We start from the raw sequence: 18,132 nt of genomic DNA, 5'->3' as shown, positions 1-18,132 counted from the left end.
TTTTCACAAATCTATTAATTCCCCCTATCTTTACAGAAAGAGGAATAAGATTACAGTAAAATAATTCTCCCAAAATTTATTTGATTTGTAAGTGTCAGAGCTAAGATTTGAACTTATCAATCGATCTGTTCAAAGTTATACATCTTTGTACAAGATATATACAAAGTTATATAAGATATATACAAAGTTACATATCTAAATAAAGTCATCCTTCCTCTCTACCCATAGATGCAATCACTAACATGCCATGGTATCCCCCTTTTTCCCCAGCCAGGATACAGCAAATAATCCTTCTCAATCCAAGTCAATGGGGAGGCTTGCACAGAGACAGTATTACATAAGGACCACCATTATTGCTGGAATAGAGAATCACACCAACATCAATACTCTCTCTCTACTTCTCTGCTTTGTAGTTCATGTTCTGACCAGTCAGATTTAAACTCTCTCTCTGCAATTTATGAAGGCAAGAACCCGGCCGAGTTTTTCCACCACTCTATCTATTACACACAGAACAGTGTCTGGTTCATGGTAGTCACTAAAAAAAATCTTTAATCAGTATAAATCAACTAATTTATACCCTCAAATTAGTTCAACAACTCAGTGCCTAATAATAATAATATAAAATTCTTCTTTACCTTTATTATATCTAATAACTATATCTAATAAAGGTAAGAAAATAATTATTATATTTAATAATAATATAAAATTCTTCTTTAAGGGTAAATGGCTTTAACCTTAGGCCATTTGACCATTTTTTTTTTTTTAATTGGTAATATATTCTGCACACATTTCTGCATCTTCCACTTTTCAGTCAGTGCATATCAATACTTTGATACTTGACCTAGCTTATTCTGCACAATAGCTGCAGAGTATTCAAATAAAAGCAAGTAAAGTAATTTATTTAACCAGACACTCTAGTTGGGTTGTTTCAAGTATTTTTTGGTGCCAACAATGTTGTAATGAGTAGTCACCTATCTTTTTTATTTTGAAGATATACAAATTGATGTGTAGCATAAATTCCTAGAAGTAGAATTACTTAATAAACTTTGAACAAATTCTTTGCAATAGAACTGTTTTGACTGACAATCAAATAAATAGCAATGTCGGTTTCTCTTTGCCTTTACTAACCAACTGTAGACACTAGATCTTTGACAATAAGAAGTAAAAACTGGTGGTTCAAAGTTTTAATTTGCATTTCCCTTGTTAGGAATGAAGTTGAATATTGTATAAATCTTTAAGGATCTTTAAAATTTTCATTTATTTTTCATCCTTTCCCTAGTTTTCTATCAGTTTGTTGGTCTTACTGATTTTATTTTTTTTAATTTAAATTTTATTTTTGTATTCCCCATACAATTACAACCCCCTTATTTTGACCCCAATCCCTCCTTTCCGCACCTCCCACTCCCCATAGAGTGTCTCTGGCTCATAGTTGTTTGTTGATTTTGATGTTTCTTTCTTTTTTTTTTTTTTTTTTTTATAAATTTTATTGTTATATTCCCCATACAATTGCAGCCCCCCATTCTGACCCCAATCCCTCCCCTCCCGCCCCCGCCCCCCTAAAAGTGTCTCTGGTTCATAGTTTTTTGTTGATTTTGATTTTCACTTTCTTATAGTTATTCATTTTCCTGGTCCCTTATTTAAGTTTTCTAGATTCCTGCTATGAGTGAGACCATCCGGTATTTTTCTTTTTCTTTTTGGCTTATTTCGCTGAGCATGATCCCTTCCAGCGCCATCCATGTTGCAGCAAATTGCATGTGTTTATCTTTTTTGAATGCTGAGTAATATTCCATGGTATATATGTACCACATCTTCTTGATCCAGTCATCTATTTTTGGGCATTTGGGTTGTTTCCAAAGCTTAGCTATTGTAAACAGTGCTGCTATAAACATAGGGGTGCAGGTGTTCTTTGGAATTGATGTTTCTGTGTCCTTTGGGTAAATACCTAGGAGTGGAATTGCTGGGTCATATGGAAGCTCTATGTTTAGTAGGTCCAGAAATCTCCACACAGCTTTCCACAGTGGTTGGACCAGTTTGCACTCCCACCAACAGTGCAGAAGAGTTCCTTTTTCTCCACACCCTCGCCAACATTTGTTGTTGCTAGTTTTTTTAATATGTGCCATTCTCACTGGTGTAAGATGGTATCTCATGGTAGTTTTGATTTGCATTTCCCTGATGACAAGTGATGTTGAACATTTTTTCATATGCCTGTTGGCCATTTGCATTTCCTCTTCAGAGAAGTTTCTTTTAAGCTCTTCTGCCCATTTTTTGACTGGATTATTTTCTTTGTTGTTGTTGAGACTCATCAGCTCTTTGCAGATTTTTGTGATCAGTCCTTTATCATTAGTGTTGGGTGCAAAAATGTTCTCCCAGTTGGTGGGGTTTCTCTTTGTTTTTGTTATTGTCTCTTTTGCTGTGCAAAAGCTCTTTAATTTGATATAGTCCCAGCTGTTTATCTTTGCCTTCACTATCACTGCTTTGGGTGATGTGTCTGTAAAGATGTCTTTGATGTGCAAATCACGTAGTGTTTCGCCTATATTTCCTTCTATATATTTTATGGTTTCAGGTCTTATGTCTAGTTCTTTAATCCATTTTGAGTTGATTTTTGTGTATGGTGTGAGGTGGTGGTCAAGCTTCATTCTTTTGCATGTAGCGACCCAGTTTTCCCAGCACCATTTATTGAACAAACTTTCTTTGCTCCAATGCATAGTCTTTGCTCCTTTGTCAAAGATTAGTTGACCATAAACCTGTGGGTTTATTTCTGGATTTTCTATTCGATTCCATTGGTCTGTATGTCTATTCTTGTTCCAATACCATGCGGTTTTGATGATTATGGCTTTGTAGTATAGTTTGAAGTCTGGGAGTCTGATGCCTCCATTCCCTTCTTTTTTTTTCAGGAGAGCTTTGGCTATTCGGGGTTTTTTGTGATTCCATATGAATTTCATCAATAATTGTTCTATTTCTTTGAAGAATGACATTGAAATTTTGATTGGAATAGCATTGAATCTGTATATTGCTTTTGGAAGGATGGCCATTTTAATAATGTTTATTCTTCTAATCCATGAGCAGGGGATGTCTCTCCATTTCTTTGTGTCTTCTTCTATTTCTTTTAACAGTGTTTTATAGTTTTCTTTGTATAGGTCCTTTACCTCTTTTGTTAGATTTATTCCCAAATATTTGATTTTTTTTGTTTCAATAACAAAAGGGATGTTGACCATTTTTTTTTTAAAGTTTAAAGCAGAAATAGCAAACATATAACCTAATAGTAAGGCATACTTTTAAGAAATATCACTAGATCTAAGTTACACAGGAGTTTGCTGGTCAGAAAATTACTGGTAAATTGAGTTACTTGTAATAGCTTAATTTTAGAGTCCAAAACCAGTTTTATGAGTACCCCTCAGAGTTTTATTTCCTGCAATTAAAATATCAACTCAAAAAAATATACAAAATTTCTATTCTTGTCACATAAAGATATCATAGTAGCTCATTTAGACTTTGATTGGTCTGAGTTAAGACTACTCAGTATTTTATTTTGAAAGAGATAGGAAATTTGGGAAAAAACACATATTTTATACAATAGCTATCCAAATATGCAGACTGTACTTAGTCAGCTAAATCAGAAAAATGCATATTTAATTTAAAACTTCAATTATATTTTATATTCTTTGTTTAAAAAACAAAAGAATATTAACCACTGTTAAGCATCTTGAACTGCACCAAATCACCACAGTTACTAGAATTATTATCTATGTACATACTTTATTTTATTAAAAAAAAAACTTTATAAGTTTGGGCAATCACTGTTAGTTTAGTTAGCTCCTGATACCCACATGGGAATTAACCAACTGTGGATTGGCCCCAGTACCTGGAGACGCCTCTCGGTTGAAGTTTCCTCTCTCCACAGCTCAAGTCCAGGCCTCTCTGTCCCCCAGGCCACTGGCATTCCTGGGAGGCATCAAAGGGGGACAGAGAGCATCAGCTAGTATCACCCTGGTTCTGTTACCAACGTTAAGATCTCTCATATTAAAAGCAATGAGAGAGAGGTTGGCCAGGTGATAAACAGAAAGTTTTATTTGATATAATTATTAAAGCCTAAAAAATGATGTGACGGCATGAATATTTCACATTGATAGGAAAAAATATGCCTAGAAAAATATTAATATATTAATACATATTAATATACATAGTATATATACTATTATGTATTTAAATAGTATATATAATAGTAAATATACATTTTAAAAATCATATTACACAATGTTTTAAATGGGGCTTTTCTCTTCAGAGGTATTGTTGATCTGTCACTCACCCCTGCATACGCTAACATTCCCACCTCAGTGTAGAAAATAATCATGGATGAGGAAAATTAGAAATATCAGTTAACTTACTAGCTAATAAAAACTTAATAGTATCATTTGGACATGAGAAAAATTCATGTCTACCATGTGTATCAGTCAAGCATGAATGGGTACCTGCCTGCTGCCATGTGACCCACTGTCTGTCACAATTGCATGAAACTGTACAAAGTATTCCAGGACTGGCAGATACTGCATTTCCCCAGAAACACCTGCCTAGATCTCCAACATAAACATTAAGTCATATACAAAATCATCATAATTTTAAAGGAAATAATCATTTTAAACCCAATGAGAATTATGTCTTCAATGACTAGCCAATAACAAGCATTCCAGAAAGAAGATGGAAACTATTTACAGTACAGAAAACAAGTTTATATTTTTCAACTGGTTATGTCTCATATAATTTTTTTAGTTGGCTGAAAAATATTTGGCATATTAATGCATTATCTCTTTTAAAAGACTTTTTAACATGAAAAATAAATCAATGACACCCCAGTAGCAATGAGCACATCTAAAACCCAAATGTTGATTGTTAAACACTGTTCTGGAATAAAAAGAATCAGGGCTGATTTATGATCAGAGGTGCCTGATCACTGAGCATCCTGTGATGCCAGGAAGAAATTGTTTAAAAAAAAAAAGATAAGGACATGTCTAAAGGACACAGGAGCCAACCTAAGAAAAGCACCAATTTTCAAACCTGGAGCAGTTCAATAAAATAAGTAACAATAAAATAATCAATAAAATAAGTAACAATAATATATTATAACACAAATATTAAGTATCCTTAAGTCCACACTGATGGCAGATGGATTAAGAAAAGACAACTCTTCTTTACAAAAGGATTCCAACTAACAAATGTGGAAGGAATAAGGAAAATAAAGAAAATCACTATTAGAACATTAATTACTCTGGTATTTTAAATATGAGTGGAAAGATCTATTTATGGAAGCTAATATTAGCCCGCAGAGTTTGAATTAGCAATTCAGTGTAAATTGCAATCTCAAAGGCTCTCCAACAAAATATTAATTACAAAGGGAAAATTAGTAATTTTATTGTGGATAAATCTGGCAGACACTATCTTAGCCAAATGATCAAAGTTAAAATCACCAACAATTAGACATTTTAATATCATGTACTTAGAAGGGCACATCATCTCTGGGTATTTTTCCCCAAAATGCATAACCTCAGACTAATTATATAAACACATTAGAAAAACCTAAATTGAGAAATATACTATAGAACATCTGACCAGTATTCTTTCAAAGTGTCAAAGTCATGAAATACTAGAAAAGACTTAGGAACTTCCATAGATTGTAGAGGACTATAGAGAAATATGACATTTATATGCAATGTGGGAACCTGGACTGCATTCTGAAATAGAAAAAGGACTTTAGTAGGAAAACTGGTGAAATCAGAATAAACTCGCTTAATAATAATAGCATAACATTGTTATTTTCTTAGTTTTACTATTATACTACACTGATATAAAATGTTAACTAAGTCTATTCTCTCTAAAGAATGTTTAAAAAAAAGTAACACCTCTACTTCACATCATATACAAAAAGTAACCCAAACTGAATCAAAGACCTAAGTGTAAAAGTTAAAACTATAAAACTCTTAGAACAAAACATAGGAATGTCTTTCTTACCATAGATAAGGCAATGGCTTCTTAGGTATGATACAAGAGCAAAAGCAACCAAGGAAAACAAATAAATTGAACTTAATCGAAGTATAAAACTGCTTTGTCAGCATAAAACTGACAAAAAAAGTAAAGACAACCCGAAGAATGGGAGAAAATACCTGCAAATCATATATCTAATAAAGATCTAGTATACAAAATATATAAATACTTAAAATTCTACAATAAAAATGGCAAATAACCTAAGTTTTAAATGGGCAAAGGATTTGAGTAGACATTTCTCCAAAAGAGATATACATATGGCAAATTAGCACATGAAAAGAGACTCAACCTCAGTCTTAGAGACATGGGAATAAAATAAGACACCTACTCATGTTTTAAAATATTTACCCAAAGAGTACAGTGATTCCTTTATTATTTAGTATATTATTGGTGAGGCAAAAGGGGATAAAAATTGTTATAATAATTTATCCCATATTAAAAATGTTATAATATCATTCTTTGTTTGCAAATGCTATTTTCTTGCCATTGTATCATATAACTTTTTTTTTTAGTATCTGTGTGGGACTTGATTCATTGAATCTGCCATTTGACTATAAGCAAAGAACTTATTCATTCTTTTTTTTCCAAGTTCATTTGTAGAACAGTATCAAATAAATAAAAATTTTCAATTAAGAAAAGATGCCTCCTCATTACCACTAATATGGTGATCAAGTGGATACAGAAGAACAAGCATTGGCAAGGAGAAATTAGAATCCTCATACATTGTTGATGGAAATTTGAAAACGCAGCCATGCTGGGGAAACAGCTTAGTAGTTTCTCAAGAAATTAAACAAATGATCCAGCAATTTCACTCCCAGATACAGAGCCAAGAGAAGTGAAAACATACATTCATACAAAAGCCTGTACAAGAATGTACATCATAGCATTATTAATAGTCAAAAAAGTAGAAACTATCCAAATTTCCATCAAATGATAAACAAATAAACAAAATTTGGTATATTCATATAATGATACATAATTCAGTGACAAAAAGAAATGAAGACTGACACATAGTACAGCATGGGTGAATCCTGAAAACATTATACTAACTGGAAGAAGTCAAACATAAAAGGTCACATGTTATATGAGTCCATTCATATAAAATGTACAGAGGGGAAAAATCCAGAGACAGAAAGTAGATTAATGATTGCCGGGAGCAAGGGTGAAAAGAGAAATGGCATGGGGTTGTTTTTGAGGTGACGAAAATATTACAGAATTTGATAGTAGTGGAGATCACCACAAAACCCTAAAACTTAAGTTATATACTTTAAAAGAGTAAATTTTATGACATGTGAATATCTGAAGAAAAAAAGAATTATAAGCACAAGCTAATCAATTCAAATCTTAAAAAGGCATGAAATAAAAATTAGTCTCTCTATTGACTTTGAACTCTCCCTCCGCCAATATGACCATTATTAAAGATATATATATATATATCTTTCAGAGAAAAATGTATTTTTATTAACAATAATATTCTCACCTCTGCTTTTTTCACTTGATAGATGATCTCAACAATTCAGTATATAATGTATTCACTAATCCTAATAAATATGCTTTGAATTTCCCTGCTTCCTCCCTTGCTCATGCTTAGGAACTATTTCTTCATTTTTAAAAATGCCTATTAAGTTCTAACAACATATGAAATAAATGATTTCCATTTTCTTTTTCTAATTTCTACAATTTTTAATGAGCACATATATTATTTTTTAACTAGATAAGTTAAAACTTTTAATAATGTAGTCTTTGAGATTCAAATCAATTCATAGCTTCCGCCAGAAATTTTCATTACTTATAGCCTGGTCTTATTTATCTCTTCATTTAAATTGCTGGAGAGTAAGGATTCTTCTGTCTTCATTTTTGGCTAAGATACCTAACGGAATCCTTTGCACATGATAGGTGCTGAATAAATAAATCATTATGGCCTCAGTGCTCTAATATATACCAACAAAAATCATGCTACTCCCAAAACTGAGTCTATATTTCTTATGGAGGAAGCTACAGTGAAGCAGGAATTCATTACATGAGTAACAGTGATAGAATTCAAATGAACTAGACCAGATAAACTCAATAAATAATTAGAAGAGTTAACATTTATCAAATGTTTCATTTGTACCACATTCCGTGCTAGACATACTTGTACTGTATGAATTAATCCTCACAAATACACTGAGTAGTAACTACTGTTATTTCAGTTCAGCATATGCCCATGATCATGAATTATTTTCTATTTTCAATTAACAGAATACCTACATTCAGAATATTTATGCCATTAACATAGGTCACATTGGTCTAGATATAGGTCTCTTTCTCCTAATATAAGAAGTTGTCTACTGTGCATTTCATAGCACTTTGCCATCTAAAGGACTATAAAATGTCAAAGATCTTTCATTCATAACTCACAAAATGATCCTAGAATCCATTATGATATATTAATGGAAAGATAATTGCAATATAACTGCCAATAATTTAGTATTTTTTGCGCAGGTTATCACTGGCACTTCAAATATCTGCTTTGCTTCGGTTTTCTCTAGTAATAAGTGAAACTAACTTAATTTTTTAACCAGGACAACACAGTATAGTGAAAAAAAATAAGCTCTTGCAGTTAGAATGACTTGGATACCTTGAGACAACTCTTTACAAGTTCTCCTTTTCTATTTAAGCTGTATCTTAGTTTCTGCTGTCTATAATCAAATATACACACACAGGACTAATCTAAACCAGATTCACTAGTAAGGTAGCATATTGGATTTTCATTTGTATGGGGAAAAAAGGTCCCTCACTTAAAAGAAAGTATTGATTCTGTACCTTGACTTCATTTTGCTAATGAGAAAACTAAGGTATAGAGGCCTCATCTTAAGTGGATTATAATGAGGTAGGGGTGTGTGTGTGTGTGTGTATGTGTGTGTGTACAGTAGAATACTATGCAGCTATAAAAAGCTGCAAAAACATGGATGGAACTGGAGGGGATACCATTTAACTTTACTCATGTGGAATACAGAGAAGCAAAACAAATGGTCAGGCAAAAATAAACTAGAAATTGGGCGGGGGGGGGGCATGCAAAAGAGGGAGGAAGCCGAATAAACTATGGTGAAAGGCTGTTGAATGCACTGATGGTGGGTGTGATGGGTTAACAAGCATGTAAAGAGGTATGATCCTATACCTCTAGGTCATATATAATTGTAAACCAATGCTACCTCAATAAATAAATAAAGTCAAAGCATAGGACTTTAAATGATCATCAAGTATTAATAATGCAAAAAGCAAATCAAGGTTTCATCTTCAACAAAGTAAAAGTTAAGGGTTCTTTTCACTGTAAATGACAAAGGGAATTTCACTGCTTCCCAACCAGACTTACATAGGTCTTACTGGGTCCGAGGCACTGTTCCATATGCTTCACCAATATTAACTTTTCTAATTTTCCCAATGCTATGATCAAGTCAATGTTACCCTGTTACAGAGGATGGATGTGTGGCTCAGACAAGCTATTAATGTGCCCAAAGTGACATGGATTCTAACTTAGGTAGCCTAGCAATAGAGCATGGCTTCTTCATCATTACTCTATATTGTCTTTAGTAAGGATTTAAGCTTAAATAAGTGGTACTGTTTATGCATTTATTAAAAATATGCAAGTGAGAGGCCTCCCTGGTGGCACAGAAGTTAAAGTCAGTACTATCAAGCTATTGCCAGCCACTGTGCTGGCCACTGCGGCATGAGTTCGATCCCTGGCCAGGGACAGCTCCCTGGGACAGCACCCACATGGTGCAGCAGACGTCTCCTGTCTTGCCCACTGATCCCCTCAGCAGTGTATTTCAATAGATCCACCTGTTTTGCTCCTCACTCTGTCTCTGGTGAATCCTCTCACGCCCCACACCTATGGCCTACACCCCAGTTCTTGTATTATAAATAAATCTTTTTTTAAAAAGTCTGCAAATGTTAGTTTCTGTCATGAACAGTCTCATTAAGTCTCTCTCAAATCTAAGATGCAATGACCGCCTTTTTCGATAATGTGGGTAGGTCCCAAGATACTACCTTCTAAACTCAGCTTTTACCTATTCTTTAATTAATGTTTCTTTTCGGTCCCCATAGTTGTACATTATAAGAAGTTGAAGTAGAATGTGACTTCTCCAGCACAATTCTACATTCCCTTCTTGTCCCAGTCTAGTCACCCCTGCTATTCATTTTTGGCCTAGGTATGGCTGGAATAGAAAAGTGAAATATATTTTTCAACTGCTTTTCCACATTAACTGCTAATTTGTGTTCCTTTTATTTATTTATTTTTTTTGTGGGACCCTCGCTGGTGGCCAGGGAACGAACTGGCGCTGCAGATGCTGCAGGCAGCCTCGCAGCCCAGCGCTCAACCGTTACGCCACCAGGGGAGGCCCTAATTTGTGTTCCTTTTAAAAATCACAAGGTACATTAGTCTATCTACATTGATCAGGAAAACAAAATTAAGCTGTTTTTCATCTGTGTTTTATCTTTCTTTGGATCCTTTATTAAGAACTTTTCCCCACCTTCAAAAATCAGTGATTTTTAACTTGGGGGCCAAGAAATAGAAAGTCCATAGATGATCCCAAATAGTTCATGGGAGACTATACACAAAAATTTTGTATTTATAAGCATTTTCCTAGTGCAGAGTTCGTGGGGTTCATATTTTTAAAAAGACCCAGCACGCAAAAAACGTTAGACACTACTAACCTAAAGAAAACATATACCATGAAAAACAAATTCAAGATAAGTTTTTTAATGAGTCACATTTTTGCAGCACATCAATTATCCAAAGTATTTTGTTTAATTGGTCAAAAAAAAAAAACTCATAAAAAATGTTCCAAATCATGAGACCCCAAAAGGATCGCCTTTAGTTATTTAAAAATGCAATCAATCAAAACAACACAATCCTAAGCTTTCAAGTTAAATTCTATTTTGCTGTTCTATTTTACGTGAAACTTGAGTTAACATGTGACTGAAAATGATGTCTTTGGGTACCATTGTTTCTCAGTAAAATAAAAGAATTGCCCATGCATTCACTGGTTCTATCAACATTTACTGAAACCCACCATGTGCCAGACACTGCATTTGGCTCTACTTGCTACTGTGATTAATTCTTGGTTCTCCTCCAAACTGCAGATTCAATATACAAACACATACAAAGCATATAGTTAATATTTGCATGCCCACCAACCAGCACAATATCTAGATCCAAGTGGAAATCAAATGTGTAGTGAACTATATAATGACAAAGCACAGAAAAGACAGGTTGAATACAAAAAAACACTAGCTTCCCATTAAGCCGCCAATTTTTACAGTCAATTCATGACACTAATGTCAGAACGTAATGGTTCATGAAAACCCATCATTGCCACCATAACAAATAAAATAAGGTTTTTCTTCGACACATTCTAAAAACAATCTTTTGTGCAACAAAAGAACCCTAAGCAATGTCAAGAACAGTTAAGATCCAAAGGACTTTCAATAAGCACCATGAAGATAAAAAAGTTGACTGATTCACAAGCAAACAATTTTCCCTATATTCACCTTGATAACAGTTCTCAGGCCAATTGTTTCAGAAGCCAAAAAAAAAAAAAAAATCACAGGAAAGAGGAACAAAAGGAGAAAATGCATGCAGACATAAGCATTTGAGCTCAGGATGGGCATAACGCTCTAAAAGTTCCCAAAATGACCAAAACAACCTATAAGTTTGAAAAAGTTGGCTGCGTAAAGTTTGGCTATTCTAGTTCACCATATGCCAGGGCATTGTTCCTGCTTGCAAGTCCCAAACATCCAGACTGCAAGCCTGCTCCGGATGCAGCTAACCATTTTTGTTATTCCCGAGACTCCGGGTTGTAAAAAAAAAAAAAAATCAACAAGTATTTAGGAGGGGCCCAGAGAACTTTTCACCCCTAACCGCAGCCCACGATCCTCCCGCGGGAGCTGCCCGTGCACCGCAGCCCTGCGGCCGCTCGGAGGGGCCGACGGCCACGCCCGGATGCGCGGCGGCCAAGGTCCAGCGCGGCCGGCCCTCGGGCCACAGGCTCGGCTGCGGCCACCGGGCGCGGGACCCGGACGCGGCGCGGGGCAACGAGCCGCCCGGCCTCACCTCCACGGCCTGGCCCAGCTCCAGGTCGAAGCCCACCACGCACACGCAGTGCAGCCAGGCCGAGAAACCGTCCCAGCGCAGCAGGCCCCGGTCGCGGCCCTCGTCCTCGTCCTCTGGAGTGGCTCCAGCCACCACCATGGCCGGCACTTGGCTCTCCTCGGCCGCCGCCACCGCCTCGTCCAACGGCCCGCGGGAGCTGGGCCCAGAGCCGGCCGGGCCCGGCAGAGCCATCGGCCGCCCCCTTGCTCTTCGCGCCGCCTCCACCGCGGACCGCGCCGCAGCGAGCGCTCTGTTCTGCGCAGGCGCAGCCCCGGCTGCCGCAGCCGCGGGGGACCGGCCTGGCCGGGGCGGGGCCTCCGCCCACGTGACCCTGGGAGTCCCGCGCCGCGGGGGTTGTCCCGAGCCGCTGCCCGGAGGTGGGGACGTCACTGCAGAATTGTGAAGCCGGCCCTTGCCTCCTGGCCTTCAAACTGCTCAAAGCTGAAACGGTGTTTTATGAATGGTCGGCACCCTGCTTTGCAGTCTGATGACCCGGGGGGGGGGGGGATTATTCTTGAAATGACACGATTCATAATCACAAGGCATTATTAAATCTTAGAAACATAGTGGTAACAGTGGCTAACACTTATTGAACACTGTACCAGTTGATGTGCCAACCAAGTACTTTAAAAATATAAGCTCCCTCCATTTTCACAGCATAGCTAGTAGGTAGATGTCATCATTTTTTATTTATTTTTTAAAAAGATTTATTTATGCATACAAGAATTGGGGTACAGGCCAGAGTTGTGGGAGGTGAGAGGATTCACCAGAGACAGAGTGGGGAACAGAACAGTCGGAAAGACTGAACTACACTGCTAAGGGGAGCAGCCGGTAAACCAGGAGAGGTCTACTGCGCCATGTGGGTAGCTGCCTGGCCGGGGGATCGAACTCGGGCTGCAGTGGCTGCAGAGAGCTTCATAGGTTGTGTCTTAACGTCTTGCACCACCCGGGAGGCCCAGATGTCATTATTTTTACAGATAAGGAAACTGAAGTTCTAAGAGGTTTACGTGCAAGCCCCAGAGTATCACAACTCCAATATCAATATCAACTTGTAGTCTACTCAGGAAGTTCTGCTGATGCAGAGATCTGTGCCTTTACTCAGCTTTTCCCTCTCCACTAAGGCCCCTCCCATATTTCTTGACCCCGTTGTCTTTGACTCACTAAACACACACATCTCCAGATCTTTCTGGACAGGTTAGCTTCCACAGCAACCAGGGATCATTCTCTCTTAGCAAGGTTCTAGTGTAACAGGGTGGTTCCCTGCAAAAGGGATGGTTCCAGTTTCCCTGCCCCACCCAAGGACAGGTAGAGCTGAGCAGAGAGGAAAAGAAGCTGGGAAAGAAATTGGGAGAAGGAAGAAAGAAAGATGGAGACCTGGAGGAGGGACATGGAACAAAGGGACATGTTAAGAAGCTGCGCTGGCTTCTTGGTCTTGGACTGGTTGAAACAGATGTGGGTGAGAGACCTGTGGGGCGGTTAACAATGGCAGCTTTTATCTTGATTTTGATTTTGCTCCTCCTGTCCAAAACGTGCTGGACTCCTGGCCTTTTCCTACCACCACCAGGAGGTGCCTTAGACATGTAGCAGGCTTTCGGTCCTCACTGGCCCTGCTTTGGGCGAGCTGTGTTTAGTTAAGCATTTACCCACTAGGAGATGAGTAACTTTGGGTACTTGATTTGGAAACTATTTTATCTTTTCTTTCCCTTCTTTTCTCTTTATTGCACACTAAAGCAGGCAGATTTGGGGCCTCCTGGTGGTGCAAGGGTTAAGATGCAACCCGTGAAGCTATTGGCAGCCACTGCAGCACGAGTTTGATTCCCTGCCAGGGAGCAACCCACATGGCACAGCAGACCTCTCCTGACTCTCCCGCTGCTCCTATCAGCAGTGTACTTTGGTCAATCTGCCTGTTCTGTTCCCCACTCTGTCTCTGGTGAATCCTCTTAACCCGCGTGCCTCTGGCCTGTACCCCAGCTCTTATATGCATAAATAAATAAATTTTTTTAAAAAAGCAGGCAGGTTTGGGTTGCCCAATAACACTCATTATAGCAAGCTTTGTATTCTTAGCATCAGTACTGGTCTGGGCACCCAAGAGACACTTGGTTTCTTGAATTGTTACTGATTATTGGTCCAGCATGATACTACTAAAATTTATTAAACACCCACTTTTTGCTGAATATGAGTGCAACAGTGAAAGTAAGCAGGAAACACACAATAATACCTCAATAGAGGGGCCTCCCTGGTGGCACAAGGGGTTAAGATGGAGCACTATGAAGCTACCCACAGCCACTACAGCATGTTCAAGCCTCAGCCAGGGAGGTGACCCACATGGCTCAGCAGACCTCTCCTGCCTCGCCCACTGCTCCCCTCAGCAGTGTATTTCAGTCAATCTGCCTGTTCTACTCCCCACTCTGTCTCTGGTGAATCCTCTCAACCACCCCATCTCTGGCTTGTACCTCAGCTCTTGTATGCATAAATAAATAAATCTTAAAAAAAAAATAGAAAAATGAGTAAAAGACAATGGATAGTAATTCAGTATAAACATTTTTTTTTAAGGACAGTATTCAGGCTTTTACACATATTATCTTCTCTAATTCCTTCAAGAGCAAAAAATCCCCATTTTACAGATAAGGACCCTGAGGGTCCATGAGGTGATGATGATGTCACAGTCAGTAGTGGCAGAACAAAGATTTAAGCCAAGGTATCAGACTCAGTCTAAGTTCCTAAGCATCTTGCTGAACTGCCTAGTCAAATTCACACCATTTGACAAACACTATCCTCTTCATACCCTCAGGATTTTTTTACTTGTAGTGTTAGCATCCTGTTTTTAAGGAGAGAGTCAAAGCTCAAACATCAAGGATGATGTTTGCTAGACAATTTTTAAAGACAAAATATAAACTAGGGATAACATTGAAAGTTAAAGTTCACTTCTTTAACCAAAGCAATCTACTTTTACATGAGTAAAAAACTACATTTTGCATTGAAGTAAATCTGCAATAGGAAAGAACAGCCGCCTTTAGTATGAAAAACAGTATTAGAAGAGTTCTGAACTAGAAGTCAGAAGGCTTAAATTCTACAGCCAGAACCACCCTTGATCATGGAACAATCTACTGTAAGATTCATTTTCTGCACTGGTAAAATAGGAATGATAAGCTTACTTATCTCACTGGTTGTCAGGAAGAGACAATCTCTCCCATGCACACATTTTAGAGGGTGCTACCTTATTAATGATTAATGAACTTTAAACAGAATTAGTCCATAGGAGTGGTTCTTTGACATGTGAACATAGGTCCCTATTCACTGAAGTGCCCTTTCTAATTTTGGATTAAGAGTAATATTGTCGGGCCTCCCTGCTGGCACAAGGTTTAAGATGCAACCTGTTAAGCTATCCACAGCAACTGCAGCATGAGTTCGATCCCTGGCCAACCAGGGAGAAAACCACATGGCGCAGCAGACCTCTCCTGACTCACCCGCTGCTCCCCTCAGCAGTGTATTTCAGTCAATCTGCCTGTTCTGTTCCCCACTTTGTCTCTGGTGAATCCTCTGCCCCCCTCAATCTCTGGCCTCTACTCCAGCTCTTGTATGCATAAATAAATAAATCATTAAAAAAAGAGTAATATTTTCAAAATATAGTATACAGAAAATAACACTTTAAGACCAGTTTAGTGAGAAAGAAAGCACATCAGAGGCTCTAGAGAATCTTAAAAGTTAAAAGGAAAATAAAAGGTCATATACTCAAGTCTGTTTTGGAAAAAACTAATAAACATGACTTCTCAAACCTTTATACACAAAACATAAAAACCACTAGGGAAAACAGTAAGTTCGTAGGGCTTTTTTTCCTCTACTATCCACAAAAACTTTGACTTTCGGCTATATTGTCAATTTTAGCCTATATTCTGTGGTTAATATTTGCATAGGACATGGGAAAAAAAGTGCTAATGCTTCCTCTTTTCTTGGGGTTCTGTCATTAGAATCTTTGAATCTGAACAGATTAGATTAGGTCATTTTTCCAAACTTCCCATCCTATTTATGATTTTCCAGCTGTCTGTCAGGCAACATTCACTCTAACACTGTTTATTAAGGGAAAGTCACTATTTTGCAAAGCTGCCATTTTCTGATGTTCATAAGGACTAGGAAAAAATCTTCCTCTTATGGACGCAAGATCAGCTACTTTGTAATATACACCCTTGGTCTAAATTGCAGAGATTACACAGGAGAGTCCAACTCTTCTGCACGATAGCCATGTGAGTATTTGGAAATGGTTGTCCCACATCCTTATGCCTTCCAGTTTTCAGTTCCTCCAACAGTTTCTCAGAGAGGTCGTTTCTCAGCTATTCATCATCCTGTTGCCCAACTTGGGCCTACTCCAACTTGTCAACATCACCATCAAAATGTGGTGCCAGGAGGAAACACCATCCTCCAGGTGTGATCTGACCACTGCAGAGTGTTCTCTGGGACTATCATCTTACTTGTGACAGCTACCAACCTTCTATTAATGCTGGTTCAGATCACATTTGCTGATTTTGGCAGCCAGGTCATACTACTGGCTCAAATTGCATTTACTGTCAACTAAAGCCCTATGTCTTTTTTCATTTAAGGAATGCTTTAAGTCAGGGTAGGTTGCTTTAGCCAAAAGCACAACTGGATTCGTGGGTCCGCTGCTCTTCTAATATTACCAACAACACTAAGCACAGGATTAAAAACATTCCAAACTTCCCTATTCACCCCTAATCAAACTCCTGGCATTTCAACAATGTTGATAGCTTAAAAATAAGAGACAGAAGAGGGAAGGAGGGACAGAGGGATCGAGGGAGGGGGAAAGAGAAGGAGGAGAGAAGGGAAGAAGGAAGTAAGGAAGAAAGAGAGGGTGAGCTTCAGATAATGCTGTGAATTGCACTGCCATATTTTTTGGATCTGAAATAATTCCAAATGCCCTAGATGTTCAGTCGGGCAGTCAGAGGATTCCCTCTTGCTCTTGAGCTATGTGTTACAGCAGCTGCTGGGGCATAACTATATTTGTGGTAGCAAGAAAATATAGAAAGAAAATACAGAAAGAAAGAAAATACAGAGAAACTCAAGAGCCAATATGTTAGTGGTAAAGACTGAGCTAACTGCCATACATCCCTGAAAAACAAAATGCTCAAATGTAGATTTTAAAGGGAGGATCCAAGCAAAAATGACAATAAAATACACAATTAGATGCTTCCTAAATACTGTTTGTGAAAGTTTGCTTTTTTTTTTTTTTTTAAGGTGAAGAGCTTTGATTTTGCCATCTTTACATTCCAAGTATTTATACAGTGCTTGGCATGTTATGCTCATTCAGTAATTACTTTCTAAATGAACAAATTTCTAATGTTGTTTTCCTATATTATAGAATTTTCTGTCACGGGCAGTTGTTAGAACACACTAAAAGTTTATATAAAATGTTCCATTCCAGGGCCTCCCCAGTGGCGCAGCGGTTGAGCGCTGGGTTGCGAAGCTGCCCATAGCCTCTACAGCGCCATCCTGGGGGGGGGGTCCCACATGGCACGCGCAGACCTCTCCTGCCCGCTGCTCCCCTCAGCAGTGTATTTCGTCTGTCTGCCTGTTCTGCTCCCTGCTCTGGCTCTGGTGAATTCTCTCACCCTCCCACACTTCTGACTGTACCCAGTGCTTGTATAAATAAATAAATAAATCTTTAAAAAAAAAAAGTTCCATTTCAGTACTTGAAAATGTGTTTCATTCCAGTTTATGAAAAGTAAAGATAGTAGCAAATCACTTATTTGAAGGTTACTTCATTAATTGTCTGACCCATGCATACCAGGAGGCAGGTTTAATAGATCTGTAGTCAATATGCAAAAGAAAAAATAACCAATAAAATTCACTCATAAATTATTTTGTCTGAATTTTGTCATAATCCTAATTATAAATTGTCTTTCTCAGAGTAAACAGCAAATAAGAAGAATGAAGAGGCTGCCTGAGGCTGA

The 18,132-nt window shown here is 37.9% G+C and overlaps 1 protein-coding gene across 1 annotated transcript in view; it reads right to left on the bottom strand.

Annotated features, from left to right (window-relative positions):
* DENND6A (DENN domain containing 6A) overlaps positions 1-12,361 on the bottom strand; it is a gene marked incomplete at both ends in the record, with an annotated part of 49,235 nt that extends 36,874 nt beyond the window's left edge. The window contains one exon of the mRNA XM_084248076.1: positions 12,131-12,361. Within this exon, the coding sequence (XP_084104202.1) occupies positions 12,131-12,361 (231 nt within the window). The remainder of the gene's footprint in view (positions 1-12,130) is intronic.
* Between the last annotated feature and the right edge of the window lie 5,771 nt (positions 12,362-18,132).

The sequence above is a fragment of the Talpa europaea genome (genome assembly GCF_964194135.1).
Source record: "Talpa europaea genome assembly, chromosome: 11".
Lineage (NCBI taxonomy): Eukaryota > Metazoa > Chordata > Mammalia > Eulipotyphla > Talpidae > Talpa > Talpa europaea.
This window is presented reverse-complemented; position numbering and strand designations above follow the sequence as displayed.